The following is an 18,602-nucleotide window of genomic DNA, read 5'->3' on the forward strand; positions in this document are numbered from 1 at the left end:
TCCTTTGGGATGTTGAAGAGGAGCTTCAGATATTTGTTTAAAATTTAGAATAGACTGAGATAGATACAGAACACATGCACTACCTCTTAATCTATCCAATGATATGAGTCTTTTCCACCTAGGTTTTGGCACCATATTTATAACATTTATTTAAGTTATGATATTACACTTACAGATGTATGTATTTTCTTACAAATTCCTTTTGTTTTCAAGATGGGTGCAGTTGATTTGAAAGAGTACAATTGCTGATAAAATATTTCATTTTCTGAATTGTGCTGAATATTGTTGAAAATTGTGGTGTTAAGTTGATTTATTGCCTTTTGCAGGTGAGTAGTTACATTTCCTGTGGTCTTGATATTTTTATCTCCTTCCACTATTTTCTTTACAACTCACTGCACAGGCACATTTGACTTTATACTCTCTATTGATTTGCATATGCTCCTCGGGGACTTGGTTGTCTGCTCAGAGCTCTATTAATGCAGTTTCCCTGGAGATGGGGCCTGAGTACATCAGTCGGGTGAGCAAGATGATGTCACATTCCCAACTGCTCATCCTGCTGGTGTTCTGGGCCTCAGGTGAGAGGTTTAGAAGGGTATTATGTTTATAAATTTGGAGAATGGTTTTAACATGCAGAGTGAGCAAACCATTTTCATCTAAAGCAGATCTGAATATATATGATAAACAAGAACCTACATTTAGATACATATTTTATACAAGTGTGATTTAATGTATGATCAATGTTCTTTTCTGGTTGCAGGTGCCAGTGGGGACATCGTGATGACCCAGTCTCCAGGCTCTGTGGCTGCATCTGCAGGAGAGACCGTCACCCTCAAGTGCAAAGCCAGTCAGAGTGTTAGCAGCAACTTAGCCTGGTACCACCTTAAACCAGGACAGGCTCCTAAACGGCTCATCTACTATGCATCCAACCGGCCATCTGGGGTCCCTGATCGATTCAGTGGCAGTGGGTCTGGGACAGATTACACTCTCACCATCAGCAGAGTCCAGCCTGAGGATCTGGGAGATTATTACTGTCAGCAGTATGACAGCTCTCCTCCCACAGTGCTTCAACCTCGAACATTAACCTCCTCCCCAGGGCTGTAGGGCAGTGAGTCCTGCAGCACCAGCTGCTTCCTCCTCAAATAGACTCGAGTGGGTTTGCTTCCTCCATCTGTCTGAGAAACCATGTCCTTCAGGGAACTGTATCATAGAAATCTTTCTTTCACTTGGTGAGATCAAATGACAGGGTGAATTCACCCTCTAGGCTAGGGTTTTTTTTTTTATATTTTACACCCTGATGCATTGATTCTCTATTCATTATACCTCCTTAATATTTAAAATTTTATCATCTTCTTTCCTTATCCCTTGCATCTTCTTCCTTCTCCCCCATCATCCTCTGACTCTGGTCCTTCCCAAAATTAAATCCATGATCCTTCATATCCAAAACTTCCTCTATAGAAGGTCATTTACCTCCCTTACTCATTTCCTTCACTGGACCCTTTGCCATCCATGCCTTTCTTTTCATTGCCACAAAAGATGTTTTGATTTCCTACTCTACCTTCTTTTTTTATTTAGATAGCTATTTTCATTTCTTATTGCCATCAGATAGTATTTGTGGGTGCCTTAATATACTATACTCATTGAAGAATGCTTAGGTTATAAGGGATGATGCTCAGCCAATGAAATATGTTTATTTTAGTTTGGCCACTCTTCTGTGGCTGGAATTGAAAGCTCTACTCCCAAAATATGGGGGAGGAAGAGAGAGTTGGGGACCAACTTCAGCTACTCATGAATAAATTCAGTGGAAAAATATAATCCTAAGAACAGCTAAAGTTCAAAATTGTTCAAGTGAGAAAGAGGCCGGTAGCTGTCATCTTAACTCTCCGCCTGGCAGAAAGAAAGCAGGGAGGACTGAAAATCACAGTGCTGGTGGGGACTGGCTTTGGTCCATCCAGGTCATATTGCAGGTCTGGCCTAGGCCCCAGTCCCACCTCTACAGGGAGGAAGCTGGGGGACCTGCGGCAGCCTCTCTAGGAAATTAGTGGCCAAGTCTCAGAGGCATCTGATCACCCGATGTTGGCATTGCAAGTCTCCCAGTGCAATTCTGTGGTTGGAATTGGAAGCTCAATTCTCAAAAAGAGGGGAGGAGGAGATGTTTGGCCACTGCTTTCAGCTACTGATTAGGAAATTTGGCTCGCTAAAGTATAATCCTAACAATATATAAAGTTTGAAACTGTTGAAGTCTGAAAGAGGCTGTTACCCTCCACTTTGACTCTGCCCCCAGAGTGAGGGGTAACAGTGCTGAACAAAAATCACATTGACTGTAGGAACCAGGTTATTTCACCCAGATCACCCTGTGACCTTAGACCAGGCTTCAGCCCCTCCTCTTGCAAGAGGATGCTGGCAGGCCCTGCACAAGTCTATCCAGGAAACCTCAGGTACATTTGGCTGGCAAACCCTGAATAATCAGAATTCTAGCAGGGTAACTGTGGTCATCTTTGGACCCAAACTGCATAGATTGTTGCCCACACCTGCAGCTCCACCCCTACCCAAGGCAAGGGAGAAAGGGGTGTGAAGCTTCATTAGTCTCTCTGGGCAGCTATAGTCTAGGCTAGTGCTACTTGTGTTATTCCACATAGTTGTGACTTTTTCACTACAGCAAAGAAGAAAGTTGGGAGAAGCTTCCTCAGTGCCTTGTAAAATGAGGGCATCTTCAGCCTCCATATCCTGTAACACCAACTACATCATTGTCTCCTACCACACAACCAGCAAGGGAGAAAGGGCAGGAAACCCTAAATTAAAGTCAAAACCTGCACCTAGAATAAATACTGTAGTAAGCCAGATGCGAAGACACCAACAAAAACTTATAATCCCCACCAAGAAACAGGAAACTATGGCCCAGTTAGAGGAACAAGATAAGCCTCCAGATTACATAAAGGAGTTGAAACAACTAATCATATATGTTCAAACAAATCTCCTTAATAAATTAAATGAGATGGCTAAAGAGATTAACAATATTAAGAAGAGATTGGATGAGACAAAATAAAATTTGAAGGCATACATAGAAAAAAAACAGATCTTATGGAAATGAATGGTGCAATAAGTCAAATTAAAAAATATTGGAATCATAAATTGCAGATTTGAGGAGGCAGAAATAGGATTGGTGTACTTAAAAAATGGCCTCTGAAAGTGAACATACAAAAGAACAGATGAAAAAAAGAATGGAAAAATTTTAACAAGGCCTCAGAGAACTAATGACATGAAAAGTCATGCAAACATACATCTCATGAGTATCCCAGAATGAGAAGAGAAGGGGAAAGTGGCAGAAGGGATATTTGAAGAAATAATGACTGAAAATTTCCCAACCCTTTTGAAGGACATAGATATCCCTGTCTAAGAAGCCCAGTGCATTCCCATTCAAAATACTCCAAATAGAACAACTTCAGGACATACTCTGATAAAAATTTCAAATGCCAAAGAAAAGTGAGAATTCTGAGAACAAGATAAAAGCAATGCAAAAAAAATTAGGATACTCAATAAGACAGACGGCTGATTTCTCACAAGAAACCATGGAGACAAGACGACAGAGGTATGATATATTTGTGATGCTACAAAAGAAAAATATCCATTCAAGAATCTTATATTTGGCAAGATTGTATTTCAAAAATGAGTGTGAGTTTAGAATATCAGAGATAAACAGAATTTGGGAGAATTTTTAAAGAAGACCAGATTTTCAGGAAACACTAAAGGGTGTGCTAGAGCCTGAAAAGAAAAGACAGGAGAGAGAGGCCTGGAAGAGAGTCAATAAATGAAGATTATATCAATAAAAGTACCAAATGTTAAAAGAGTGGTGAACATAAAATATCACAGATAACACTCAAATAGGCAGGAATAAACTTAACCAATTATACAAAGCACTAGTATTCAGAAAACTACAACTCAGAGTTAAAAGAAATAAAAAATAGCCTAAATAACTGGAGGAACATTCCATTCTCATGTATCGGAAGATGAAATATCATTAAGATGTCAACTCTACTCTAATTTATGTATAGATTCAATGCAATCCTGATAAAAATTCTACCAGCATTTTTTTAAATTGAAAATGTAATTATCAAAAATTATTGGAAGGATATAGGGGCCTGAATAGCCAGAAACATTTAAAAAAGAAAAGCAAACTCTCATCTCCAGATTTTAAAGCATGTTATCCAGCTATAGTGGTAAAACAGCATGGTACTGGGATAAAGAAAGACACATAGACAAATGGAATCCAATGGATGCTTCAGAAACAGCCCATCACATGTATGGTCAAGTGATTTTTTTTACTAGCCTGTCAAATCTACACATTTTGGGCAGAACACTTCATTCAACAAATGGTGCTGACAGAACTGGATATCTATAGCCAAAAGAAGAACAGAGGACCCCTTTCTCACACCTTATCTAAAAATTAATTCAAAGTGAATCAAAAATTTAAATGTTAAAGCAAGAACCATAAAGCTTCTAGAAGAAAATGTAGGAAAATATCTTCAAGACCTGGTGGTAGGTGGAAGATTCTCAAAGGAGATAAGAGGAGGGCAGGTATGGACTACGATATTTAGTGTTGTAGAAGTTTTCATTAGCTTTACTGTATAAGTGTGGAAATGTATACAGTGGATGATAATACATAGTGATTAACAGTTTATAAAAGGGGATGTGGCTGAAAATGGCTGTCTAGGGATGTAAAAGCCAGTCAACAGAATGCTAGAGAATATTCTAGGAACTGAATAGCATGGCAAACCAAGAGGTAGATGGGAACTGTGTTGGGTGGTACAAATGCAAGAATGTCCTTTGTTAGCTGGGGCAAATGTACATCATTATTTCAGGGTGGTGGGAATGTGGGGAAGCATGGGAAAAATACAGCTGGAGTGAACCTGAGGCCCATCTGAGTTCTTTAAATACTTCTGCGTTTTGTGCTGTATTATTTTTCTCTCTCTCTCCTTGAACTTGGAGGAGTGTACCAGCTACTTGGGGAGAGTCTGGGAAGAAATGAGAAGTGAATCTGCTGAGAAAGCCCAATTTACCTAAATGTCCTGGGATAGGAAACTTGGTCTGGGAGAAGGTGGAGTCAGAAAATCAATTAGAACTCCCTAGTATGCCTAAGGGGGAGGGAATGTAAGACATGCTATCCAAGCTTCCAATAGCATATTTGGGGTTTCTGGTGAGGTGTAGGTGCTCTCACGCTGGAAATAAAGAGCCATAGTCTCCTGTGTTGAGTTGGTTCAACAAAGACCTACTTGAATCTCCTACTGTGCCTCTCAGGCAGCTTTCCTGCTGCCCTGGGAGAGAGAGAAGTGAGGAAGGGAGAAAGGGTGAAGGTCAGATCCCTAAGCATATTATTTAACTGCAAAAAGGATTCCTAACTTGAAAAGTTGGTTCCTTTTTTGTTTGTTTGTTTTTTGTTTTTGTTGTGGTTGCTAATATTGCATTATCTCCTGGTCTTTTCTCCCATTTTATCCCCCAAGATTTTTTTCTCATTTATTTAATTTTTGTCTTTTTCTTTTTCTTGCTTGTTCTTCTGCTTTTCTCCCCATATTCAGTTCACTGTCTCATTATAGGTACTCTACTTACTGCTATAGCTCTACACAACTTATATGGGTCTAATATCCATTCTCTTAGATCTCACATTGTTGCTGTTAACATTTATTACCAATACTACTTTATGTATTTTCGTTTCTTCCTCATTTTGCTCTCCCTGCCCCTAATGTTTTCCTTCAAAGTGAACTTAGCCAGCAACAAGAAAATAGAGTAAGAAGAACAAAGTGACTAAGAGAGACATAACACTTATGCATGAACAACAACTAATCAATTCCCAAGACTAGACAAAGAAGTTAAGGAACTGATTAAGCCCGTCAAGATAAAATGATGACCAGACAGCAACAAAAAACTACAAACCAAACAAATAATCAGGAAAACGTGGTTGAATCCAATCAACAAACTAAAAACCAGGAAGAGGAGCAACACATTGGACAAGTAATTAAAGATCTCAAAACATATATTAGAGACCAACTTAATGAAATACAGGAAGAGACTAACAATATGAAGAAATCACTTAGAGAGGAAATTGCAGAAATATGCAAAAAGATAACAGATATGATGGTGATGAACACCACAGGTCAAGAAATCAAAAATACACTCTCAGCAAATAGCAGCAGATTAGAAGATGCAGAGGAGAGAATTAGTTATGTGGAAGATAGTACATCTGAAATCAAACAGATAGTATAACTGATGGATAAAAAGTAAAAAAAAATCAAGCTGGGACTTAGAGACCTGAATGACAATGCAAAATGCACAGACCTACGTATTATAGGCATCTCAGAAGGAGAAGAGAAAGAAAAGGGGACAGAAGGGCTGTTGGAGGAAATAATGGCTGAAAAATTCCCAAATCTGCTGAGGGAGATGGATGTAAATGTCAAGGAAGCACAACACACCTCAAACACCATAAATCCCTAAAGGCCTACCCCAAGACATATACTTGTCAAGTTATCCAATGTTCAAGACAAAGAGAACATTCTAAAAGAAGCAAGAAAAAGAGAAAAATCACATACAAGGGAGGCTCCATGAGATTAAGTGCTGATTTCTCATCTGAAACCATGGAGGCAAGAAAGCAGTGGTATGATATAGTCAAGGTACTAAAAGAAAAAAAATTGCCAACCAAGAATACTCTACCCAGCTAAGCTAGCATTCAAAAGTGATGGAGAGTTCAAAATATTCACAGATAAACAGAAATTAAAAGAGTATGTCAACAAGAATCCTTTCCTTCAAGAAATACTAAAAGGAGTGCTTCAGGAAGAATGAAACAGGAGAGGCAGAGAAGGAGGGGAGTGTAAAGCAAACAAAAAAACAAAAAGAGAAGGAAAAAAAAACAAATAAAATATGACAAACACAAGTCCAAATGAAATATGGCTAACATAAATAATTCCTTGCAAGTAATAACACTGAATATCAATGGATTAAACCCACCTGTCAAAAGACTCAGACTGGATAATTGAATAAGGAAATATGACCCATCTATTTGCTGTCTACAAGAAACACCTCTAAGATCCAGAGATTCAAGGAGGTTGAAAGTGAATGGATGGAAAACAATCTTACAAGCAAACAATAACCAAAAAAGGCAGGGGTAGCTATATTAATATCAGACAAAATAGACTTTAAGTGCAAAATGATTTTGAGAGACAAAAATGGATACTACATATTAGTGAAAGGGATAATCTTTCAAGAAGAATGAACAATCATAAATATTTATGCTCCTGACAAGGGCACATCCAAATATGTGAGGCAAAAACTGGAAAAACTAAGTGGAAGAATAGATGCCTCTACAATTATTGTGGGAGATTTTAATATACCACTATCAACTTTGGACAGAACATCTCAAAAAAGAATCAATAAAGAAACAAAATCTTTGAAAAGTACATTAGAGGAGCTGGACCTAATAGATGTATACAGATCATTACACCCAAGTACAGCAGGAAATACATTTTTCTCAAGTGCACATGGATCATTCTCCAAGATAGACCATATGCTTGGCCACAAAGAAAGGCTCAATGAATTCAGTAAGAATGAAATCATACAAAATAATATCTTTGACCACAGTGGAATGATGCAGTAAATCTGCAAGGGCCAAAGGCCCAGATTTCACAACAAAATATAGAAATTAAACAGCACACTCTTAGAAAAACAGTGGGTGCAAGAGGAAATCTCAAAAGAAATTCATAGCTGCCTTGAAACTAATGAAAATTATAACACGACTTACCAAAACTTATGGATGCAGCAAAAGCAGTACTGAGAGGGAAATTTATACCCATAAATTTATACATCAAAAAAGAAGAAAGCTAAAATTGAAGACTAACTGCACATTTGGAGGAATTAGTAAATGACAAAACAACAAAGTAACCCCACAGGAATAAGAATGAAAGAAATAATGAAGATAAGAGCAGAACTAAATGAAATAGAAAGTAAGAAAGCACATGAAAAGATAAAATCAAGAACTGGTTCTTTGAGAAGATCAATAAAATTGAGAAACACTTAGCTAGAATAACAAAGAAAAAAAGGGAGAAGATGCAAATACACAAAATAAGAAATGAGAAAGGAGATATCACCACTGACCCTCAGAAATAAAAACTATTATAAGAGGATACTTTGAAAAACTATATTCCAACAAAAATGACAATTCAGAGGAAATGGACAAATTCCTAGAAACACATAAGCAGCCTATATTAACTAAAGAAAAAATTGCTATTCTCACCAAACCAATCACAAGTAAAGAGATAGAATTAGTCATTAAAAACCTCCTAAATAAGAAGAGCCCAGGGTCAGACGACTTTACAGGTGAATTCTACAAAACCTTATGGAAAGAACTAATGCCAATCTTGCTGAAACTCTTCCAAAAAACTGAAACAGAAGGAACATTACCTAACTCATTCTATGATGCCAATATTACCCTAGTACCAAAGTCAAACAAAGACACCACAAGAAAGGAAAATACAGACCAATTTCTCTAATGAACCTAGACACAATAATCCTCAACAAAATACTTGCTAATCATATTCAACAACACATTAAATTAATGATACACCAAGACCAAGTGGGATTCATTCCAGGTATGCAAGAATGGTTCAACATAAGAAAATCAATCAATGTAATACATCATATAAACTGATTGAAAGAAAGAAAACACATGATTTTATCTATAGATGCAGAAAAAGCATTTGACAAAATACAGCACACTTTCTTCATAAAAACACTGAAAAAATTTGAATAGAAGGAAACTTTCTGAACATGATAAAGAATATATATGAAAAACCCACAGCCAACATTGTTTACAATGGTGAAATCCTAAAATCTTTCCCTCTGAGGTCAGGACAAGACAAGGATGCCCACTCTCACCTCTTCTATTTAACATTGTCTTAGAAGTAAGCTCGAGCACTGAGGCAAGAACCAGATATAAAAGGCATTCAAATTGGAAAGGAAGAAGTCAAAATTTCCTTATTTGCAGATGACATGATCCTATACATAGAAAACCCTGATCAGTCTACAACAAATTTTCTAGAACTCATAAATAAGTTTAGTAAGGTCGCAGGTAATAAGATCAATGTGCAAAAATCAGTAGCATTTCTCTACACCAATAATGAGTAATCCCAGGGGAAATCAAGAAACAAATACCATTTACAATAGTAAATAAAAAATCAAATACTTAGGAATAAATTTAACTAAATAGGTAAAAGATTATACACAGAGAACTACATAAGACAGTTCAAGGAAATCAAAGACCTAAATAAATGGAAGAATATTCTCTGTTCATGCAGAGGAAGACTAAATATTATTATGATGTCTATCCTACCAAAACTGATCTGTGCATTCAATGCAATCCCAATAAAAATCAACAGAGCATTCTTTAATGAACTAGAAAAGCTAGATATGAAATTTATCTGGAAAGGAAAGAGGCCCCAAATAGCCAAAGACATTGAAAAAGAAAAATGAAATTCCAGGAATCACACTACCTGACTTCAAAACACACTACACAGCTACATACTACAAAGACTTAACTTTATTGAACATTCAGGGTCAATTTCTCTTCTTGCCCTTGCCTATGACCTTGGCTGGTGTAAGGACTGGAGCTGTTACCTGGTACAGAGTGGAGGAGATCTTGTTGATGTAGTACAGACCAACCATGGAGAAGATGAAGCAGGTGGTGACAAAGACTCAGTGGATGAGGCCAGATGCAAAGAGAGCCAACAATAGGCAGAGGTATTGGCACAAGGAGAGACACACAGATGAATGGAACTGAATTGAGAGTTCTGATATAGATCCTCATATATGTAGTCATATAATATTCAATAAAGCCACCAAACCTTCTCAACTAGGAGAGAATGGCATATTCAACAAATGGTGCCTGGACACCTGGATATCCATTTGTAAAAGAATGAAAGAGGATTACCAACTGACACCTTATACAAAAATCAACTCTATTTGCATCAAAGACCTAAATATAAGAGCCAAGACCATAAAGACTTTGGAAAGCAGTATAAGGAAGCATCTACAAGACCTTGTAATAGGAAATGGCTTCATTAACTTCACACGCAAAGCAGGAGCAGCAAAAGAACAAATAGATAAATGGAACTTCCTCAAAATTAAACCCTTCCTCACCTCAAAGGACTTTGTCAAGAAAGTGAAAAGGGAGCCTACACAATGGGAGAAAATATTTGGTAACCATATATCTGATAGGAGACTTATAACCTGCATATATAAAGAACTCCTATATCTTGAAAATAAAAAGGCAAACAACCCATTTAAAAAATGGGAAAAAGATTTAAACAGACACTTCTCCAAAGAAGAAATACAAATGGCTAAAAAACATGTGAAAAAATGCTCCAAATCTCTAGCTATCAGGGAAATACAAATCAAAACTACAATGAGTACCATCTTACTCTCATTAGATTGGCAGCTATAAAAAAACAGAAGATGACTATTGCTGGAGACGATGTGGAGGAATGGGAACACTCATCCACTGCTGGTGGGAATGGAGAAGGATCAGCCATTCTGGAGGATAGTTTGGCAGTTTCTCAAAAAACTAGCTACATATTTGCCACATGACCCAGCAATTCCACTGCTGAGTATATACCCAATTGAACTGAAAACAAGGACACAAACTGATACATGCACATCGATGTTCATAGCAGCATTGTTCACTATTGCCAAAAGCTGTAATCAACCCAAATGCCCATGAACAGATGAATGGATAAATAGAACGTGGTATATACATTCAGTGGATACTACTCAGTTTTAAGAACGAATACACATCAAACACATGTGATAAAATGGATGAATCTTGAGAACCTTATGTTGAATGAAGCAACCCAGGCAATCAAGGACAAATACTACATGACCTCAATGATATGAAATAAATAAACCAAGCTGCCTCAGAGAGCTAGAGACTGGATGATAGGCTTAAAAGAAATTGGGGATAGAGGAAGTATGTAAGCTGACACCTACATGGGTGAAATCTATGATAAGCTGGAAATAAGTATTTGTAAAGGAAGGGATACAATGGGGGAATAGGGTGAACTTGCATAGGGCTTTGCAGGCTTGAGGGGGCTAGGATGGGAGGATGGGTAATATTGCCCAAGAAGGTGGGGGAGGGTGGGGGAACATACAAACATAGCAGATTTTCAGGTATTTGGTTGAGAGTATAATGCTGAGAAAACGTTTTAAAAAATGTAATAAGGAAGGTTACATGTTTAAGATGCTTAAAGGGGATAATCCGATGCAGAACAGGCTCCTAGGGTGTGCGTGAGTGCTCATTTTGCCATAGTGGGTTATATCATTGGATAGAGACCCATATAATGAGAGGGAAGGTATCCCCACATCCTGGGGAGGACTGATGTTCTCAAATAGAGGGCATTGTATCTCTCGAGAGAAATGGTGGCTCCCAATATATTAGGGCAGTCATGCATGTCAAGCCCTCAACAGTGTTGCAAATATCTCTGAACATGGCCCTTCAAGCAAAGAAGATTGACTGTCACTGTGGGCCCTAATGGGAGGGGGAAAGAGGTATTGAATAGATGGAACCAATGTAACTGTGTGGGCAATAGAAGTGTTCCACATGATTACGCAAGGATGGATATGACATGTTAAATGACACCAAAAATACATAGTGGCTGATAGGCTAAAATGTAAATCATAAAGTAAAACATAAGGTAACTAAAAATTTAGAAAATTGTATAGTCTAAAATATAAACCACAATGTAAACCCAAATGTTACCTTGTTTGAAAGCTATTGTCTCAATATCTGTATATCAGTTTCAGTAAATATAGTATGAATATGTAAAAAGATTATTGCTGTGGAAGGGAAAAGGGTTTTATGTTGGATATGTTGGATTGTATATATGAATTACTGTATATATGAATTACTGTGATCCAAAACTTTTGTGAAGATAAGCTTAATAATTAGGAAAATAAAAAGGAAAACAAAGGACGTACACACTGAGGAAAGGACGGAAGAAGTTGCCTTGCCAATTTGAATACAGGGCAACAGTTATTACAGTGATGGAAGGCAAAACATCAAAAACAAAGCTTTTGTATTTTTTAATTTTTTGATACCCCAATTTATTTTTACCTTAATTTTTCTAAATTAATATTTATTCTCTATCTAAACTTTAAACTCATCACTATATTCCATTTTACTATTAATGGAACCTGGCAATATATTGGGCTTCATTTTTTAAGAAGTTTTGGATCACAGAGAGGTTGAACAATGGCAGGGAAGGAATACTGGTGTGGGATGTTATTGACAGGGGACTCATGGTAGGCAGGGAGTTCTCCACGGCATATATCCAGGGTACATAAAAATGTTTGGATATTTTCATAGTGGTTACAATTAAAAACATCAACTGAAGGAGTGCTGACTGCCTAGCCAGGGGAGCTCTATCACAGTCATTAAAGGAACAGCAACAATTCCCCAAGTGCAACTGCAAAGACCAAAAAAGAAAGAAGGTCCAACAATGAGCCCTTGACACTAATGACTATGCTTGTAAACCTGTGCACCTGATATAAGAACAAGGCCTAGAGCTGCACGATGCCTAAGAGTTACCTCCTGAGAGCATCCACGTTGGTCAAATATGGCCAGTCTCAAAGCCAAACTCAGCATGTAAATGTGTTGCTGCGGCGGCTTGCTCAGTCGGTGGCGGTAGGGGTGCTCTGCCCTACGTTGTGCTGTGGTGGGGTTGCTTTGCCCCACGTTGGGCGCCAGCTGCGGCGGCTTGCTCAGTCGGTGGCGGTAGGGGTGCTCTGCCCTACGTTGGGCGCCAGCTGCGGCGGCTTGCTCAGTCGGTGGCGGTAGGGGTGCTCTTCCCCACGTTGTGCTGTGGTGGGGTTGCTTTGCCCCACGTTGGGCGCCAGCTGCGGCGGCTTGCTCAGTCGGTGGCGGTAGGGGTGCTCTGCCCCACGTTGGGCGCCAGCTGCGGCGGCTTGCTCAGTCGGTGGCGGTAGGGGTGCTCTGCCCTACGTTGGGCGCCAGCTGCGGCGGCTTGCTCAGTCGGTGGCGGTAGGGGTGCTCTTCCCCACGTTGTGCTGTGGTGGGGTTGCTTTGCCACACGTTGGGCGCCAGCTGCGGCGGCTTGCTCAGTCGGTGGTGGTAGGGGTGCTCTGCCCCACGTTGGGCGCCAGCTGCGGCGGCTTGCTCAGTCGGTGGCGGTAGGGGTGCTCTGCCCCACGTTGGGCGCCAGCTGCGGCGTCTTGCTCGGTCGGTAGAGGTGGGGTCTGGCTGCGGACGAGGGGTCGGTCCAGCTCTGGACGAGGGGTCGGTCCCGCTTGGGACGAGGGGTCGGTCCCACCTGGGACGAGGGGTCGGTCCGGCAGCAGACGAGGGATCGGTCTCACAAGGGGTTGCGCGGTTCGGCTGACGGGGTCGCCCAGCGAAGCCGGCGACGAAGGGGTCGCCCGGAGAAGCAGGCGACGAACTGGGGACAAGGGAGGCCAGGCCCTTGTCGGGGGCTCTCAGGACTGGAGGGCGCACGGCAGAAGAACTACCGCGGAGACAAGGTAAACACGCAAGTCCACTTTACTGAGGGAGAGGCAACAGTTTTATAGGGGCTGGGGAAGGCTGATTGGTCGAAGCCACGCCCTGTTCTGATTGGTTGCCGGTGAAAGGTCAGTGGGCGGTACTGGACGGGGGAGGGGTGGTGGTTAGGGATTGGCTGTCGCTGTTGCTGGGGGAAGGGGCAGGGTTTAGGGATTGGTGGCTGCTGTTGCTGGGGTGGAGGGCAGACTTGAGTTTCCCGCCCACGCCTGGCTGTTGCTGCTGTCGGGGGAAGGGAAAAGGGCGGGCTGGATTTTTCCGCCCACACCTGGCTGTTGCTGCTGTTGGGGGAGGGGAAAAGGGCGGGCTGGATTTTTCCGCCCACACCTGGCTGTTGCTGCTGTCGGGGGAGGGGAAAAGGGCAGACTGGAATTTTCTGCCCTGCGCCTGTGCAGGGAGAAGGAAGAAGAAGGGTGCCGCCCCACAAGGCATAGGGTGGCGCCATCTGGGAGGAGGGGCGGCCGCGGAAGCATGGCTGCCGAGAAGGGGAGACCCGAGGGCACTCTGCACCCATGCCGAGCTTCCTTCAGGGGTGGCGGTGAGTCCGACCAGCCACCCTATTATGGGGGCAGCGGAATTAGGCCTACCACGGCCGCTCCCCTGCCAGGCCAGCAAACCACACTTCAGCCTGAGGGGTGACCGCATGTTGCCTTCCCCACATTGTGGGACATAACTCCCAGGGATGAGCATCCCTGGCATAGAGGGATTACTACCAAATACCAGGTGATGATGTAACTAGAAAATGACCTTGAATAAAAGGGTCAACTTGGACCAGCAGTATATCTCATTCTACATATAATACCAGGAGTTAAAAATGCTTTTGATTTGAATAAAAGGGGGAAATGGAAAGGAAAAATGAGTTTATATGGTTATGAGTCTCCAAAAAGAGCCAGGAGGTTATCAGAGGGGTTGCCCTTATGCATACCTCAGCAGAGTCCCAGAGACAGATAAAAGTACATAAAACCCCAGGTATTGGATCTTCTGAGGGCTACAGAGACCCACAGTTTCTATGGTCATGGCAGATGGAGTTCAGCGACATGTCAGTTGGCACTACATTGGAGTTTGTGTTTCTGTGTGATGGAGCTGGGCTCAGATGTGATCTTTGTCCACAATCCTCTCCTGTTACTTTTACTGGAACTATTGTTGATGCTGGGATTTAATGTATACCCAGGGGACTTGAATCTCTGGACTGACCATGTGATAGCCAGGTCCTGAACCTCAACAGACTTGCAACTCTTACACTCTGGTTTATTATTGGGCTTACCCCACTCAGCTAACATGGAGGTGAAGAAGGTCAACCACCACACCAGGGAGCCAAGACTGCCTACAACTGAAAGCAGGAGAATTGCATCCAGCATCCATGTGGAATCTAAGCCCCCTCTTGATATAGATGTGGAGTGGACACAACCATTCTAAGTTCCACAGGATGGAGGAATGGTGTGTGGATTAGAGTGGACTTACTGATATTCTATTCATGAACTATTGTGATTAGTAGTCAAAGAAAATGTGGCATTGGTGTGTTGAATGTGGCCATTTTGGCTGCTGGGGTTAGGGAGTGGGAGGAAGAGATGTGATGTGGGGGCATTTTCAGGAGTTGGAGTTGTCCTGGGTGGTGCTGCAGGGACAGTTACCAGACATTGTATGTCCTCTCATGGCCCACTGTGTGGACTGTGGGAGAGCGTGGACCCTGGTGTGGACCATTGACCATGAGGTGCAGTGGTGCACAGAGATTTATTCCCCAAATGCAATGAATGTCTCATGATGATGGAGGAGGTTGTTGTTATGGGGGGTGAGTGGAAGTGAGGGCAGTGGGGGATATATGGGGACCTAATATTTTTTTTAATGTAACATTAAAAAAATAAAGACAGAAAAACAAAAAAAAAATAGTTAAAAATGTTTAGCAATAGTGCAAGTTAATGGTGGTAGGGTGAGGTACGAGAGTCCTGTATGATGTTATATATGTTTGTTTTGTAAGTTCACAATTATTATTATACATGTATTATTTATGTATGTTCATGTATGAGTGATTCACTTCAATAAATTTTAAAAATGTGAATGACCTGAAAACAATTTCATAGAGTGAAATAATTGTTGACTTAATGTTGTCTGTTCAATCAACAGAAACTTTTAAGTGGCATCTGTTTGCTTGACTCAGAGAAACTTTGCTACAAAGCAGTATAAATATCCTAATTTTGAATATGTGTATACCTGACATAGCTGCATGGAAGCTTCCAGGAAGTCTATAAGGTAAGATAAGCTAGGATCAGTTCAATCTAAAATTTGATTAAAAAGATGGGTTGAAATCTATTTGGGTAGCTTAGATATTCTTCTTAAATTCAATAAAAAATGACCATTAATCATCTATTGCTTGTATGTTGGATGATATATATACACATCAGGTTTAATAATATAACTACTGTGAATTATACAACTTTTTATTTTATACTAGAAAAAATAAGTGAATTATTGAAAATTTAATACCTGATATAAAGGAGTATCAAGTATTAAATTTGCACATGTCTTCTGACTATTTCACATATCATTAGACAAGAGAGTCCTCCACAGATCTTTCCAGGATATTCCCATCTCTGTTCCTCATTTCTGCTCCTTGTTTGAAGTGATCTCTATGCACATGCCTAATATCTTTCCACTTGCAAAAGTTATCAAGTTTCCCTTGACCTTATCTACAGTTCATTCTTTCTTTACAGTTGATATCTTACTTTTAGCATCTTTTGCAATCTAGACAGATGAAGTATTACCCAAATCATAATTCTTAGTTCCATTCAATTTATCAGATTTTTTTTTCACATTACCATTTTACCTTTCCTCATGTAGTTTGTATACATAGCAAGATGAACCTGAGACATGACTGAACTCGTTGCTTGGAAATCATCTAGGCTAAGTATCACAGTTTATTGATTTAGAGTTCTGCTTTTTACACAAAAAAATATCAGACAAAATTCAACAATGTTTTGCACTTGGGGAGCTGAGCGCTCTTCTTTGCCAGCCCCATGGGGTTAGTTTCGTAGCGATGCTGCAACAAAGGGCACAAACTTCGTAACCAAAAACAGCAGAAACTGCCTGAGTCAGCTCGGGATTCCACCACCTGTCCACCAGCCACCTGGAAAATCCCCACCATCAGCACAGTCTGTGAAGTCCAGGGAACCACCGAGGGATGCTGGATGCTCTGCCCGCCTTCCCTTCCCTCCAGCTCCTGGGACAACCTCTGCTCATGTCAGCCTGTCAGAAAAGCTTTATTGAACTAAAAATCAAACACAAATGTATTCTCTCACGGTCCTGGGGAGCAGAAGCTGAAAATCAGGGTGTTGCAGGGTTGGCTCCTCTGGAGGCTCAGAGGGAGAAACCGCCCCTCCTCTCCCACAGCTCCCAGGGCTTCCAGCCAGCCTTGCTGTGCCTTGGCTTGCAGGTGTGTCCCCGCACTCTCAACCTGACCTTCCCAAGCTGGGGTTTCCAATCGTCCCCTCCGTACTAGGACACCAGCCACTGGGTTAGGGCCACCCCAGTCCAGCAGGACCTTATATGAACTAAGTGCATCTGCAAATACCCTATTTCTAAATAAGGCCACGGTCACAGTATGGGGAGGTTCACACTTCAGTATACCCTTTAGGGAGACACAATTCATCCCAAGACACCTGGTTTTACTTGTTGGGTCCTGGAGGTTCTGGTTTCAGAATGTTGCTTTCTGAAGGGAAGCTGATGTCAGGTTCATAGATGAATTACAGAAGGACGAGGGGCTTGCAAGCCTCCAGCATGTTTGGGTCTACAGTGACCCTGTGCATTCCTACAGTGCCTGCGAAAAATATTTGAAATGGTCTAAGGCCTCTGCTCGGTCTACAGAGCAAGGTAATAGAAATATCAGACCATTGCTTGCCCCCTCCTGAATCTCGTAGACTGGGCGTCTTGTCTGCACTGTCTAATATTGAAGCCACCTGGCCATGTGTGGCTTGTTTAATGGAAAGTAAAATTTAAGATTCAGATTTTCAGAGGCTCTGAGTCTACAGGATGTTCAATTAGAGAAAAGAAGGCTAAGTTTTTACTGAAGAGCTGAATGCCTAAGGAACTAAGGGAGGGTGAGGGCAGCATGAGCTTAATTTAATGGAAGACCATTGGAGTCAGGTGAGAATGTCTGCTGAGCACCCATCTTGTGTCAAACCTGCTGACACTCAGCTTAGTTTCAATGTTGAGGAATAGTTGTAGCTCCAGAGCAGTATGGGAGCAGAGTCTGAACATGTTGAACCTCAGCAGGGTTCCTGTTGGAGACAAATCCCAGCTGTGATGTCTTCCCACCATGGTGCACGGCCCTTTGGAGTCTACCATTCCCCTGGTGTTTGAGCCGCAAAATTCCCATAATGCCAGAGCTGGAATATCCTTGAAAGCCTGTGCCTTCGGTGTCCATCAGGCTGTCCCACGGAACAGTGATGAGGAAGTTGATGTGACTCAAGAAGTGGAGTGCCTGCCTACCACATAAGAGTCCCCAGATTTGGTCCTGGTACCTCATAAAGAAGACAGCAAGCTGATGCAATAAGATGATGCAATGGGGAAACACAGTTGGAGACATAACAAGCAATGAACGGGGGGGGGGGGGAATCAAGCAGTTGCGCACCCCGCTCCTACATGGGAGGTCCCAGGTTCAGTTCCCAGTGCCTCCTAAAAAGAAAAGAAGATGAGCAGATAATGTGAGTGCAAACAGCAGGGAGGGGCAGGTAAATTACCTCCCCCAAAAGTCATTGGAATTTCTGATTCTTGGAGTAACACTGGTGGGTAGAGTGTCCAGCTGAGACTTAAGCCTTGGGTGGGGTGGGAGTGGTTGAATAAAGGTGGTTTTATATCTGTGGGGTAAAAAAGAAAGAGGGGAGCCCTTAATTGTTGAATGTGTCTCACAGGGATGTGTAAGTTCATGTAATTTGAAGGGAAGGTATTTATCCTTTCTGAACTCTACTCAGACCTTCTAAGTTTAAAAAATGTGATAATAGAG

General features: G+C 41.3%; 1 non-coding gene and 2 gene segments (V, D, J or C); all 3 read left to right on the forward strand.

Annotated features, from left to right (window-relative positions):
• LOC131273778 (immunoglobulin kappa variable 3-20-like) overlaps nucleotides 1-18,602 on the forward strand; it is a 1,006,205-nt gene that overhangs the window by 543,336 nt on the left and 444,267 nt on the right.
• LOC111758845 (immunoglobulin kappa variable 3-20-like) lies at nucleotides 501-1,101 on the forward strand. The segment is given in 2 exon segments: nucleotides 501-575; nucleotides 758-1,101. Coding segments are annotated over 2 exon segments (393 nt in total).
• Nucleotides 17,363-17,492, forward strand: LOC131274143 (small nucleolar RNA SNORA9). Its single transcript, XR_009181355.1, has one exon. It is a non-coding gene; the product is annotated as a small nucleolar RNA SNORA9 (small nucleolar RNA).

Source organism: Dasypus novemcinctus, chromosome 17 (genome assembly GCF_030445035.2).
Source record: "Dasypus novemcinctus isolate mDasNov1 chromosome 17, mDasNov1.1.hap2, whole genome shotgun sequence".
NCBI classification, from domain to species: domain Eukaryota; kingdom Metazoa; phylum Chordata; class Mammalia; order Cingulata; family Dasypodidae; genus Dasypus; species Dasypus novemcinctus.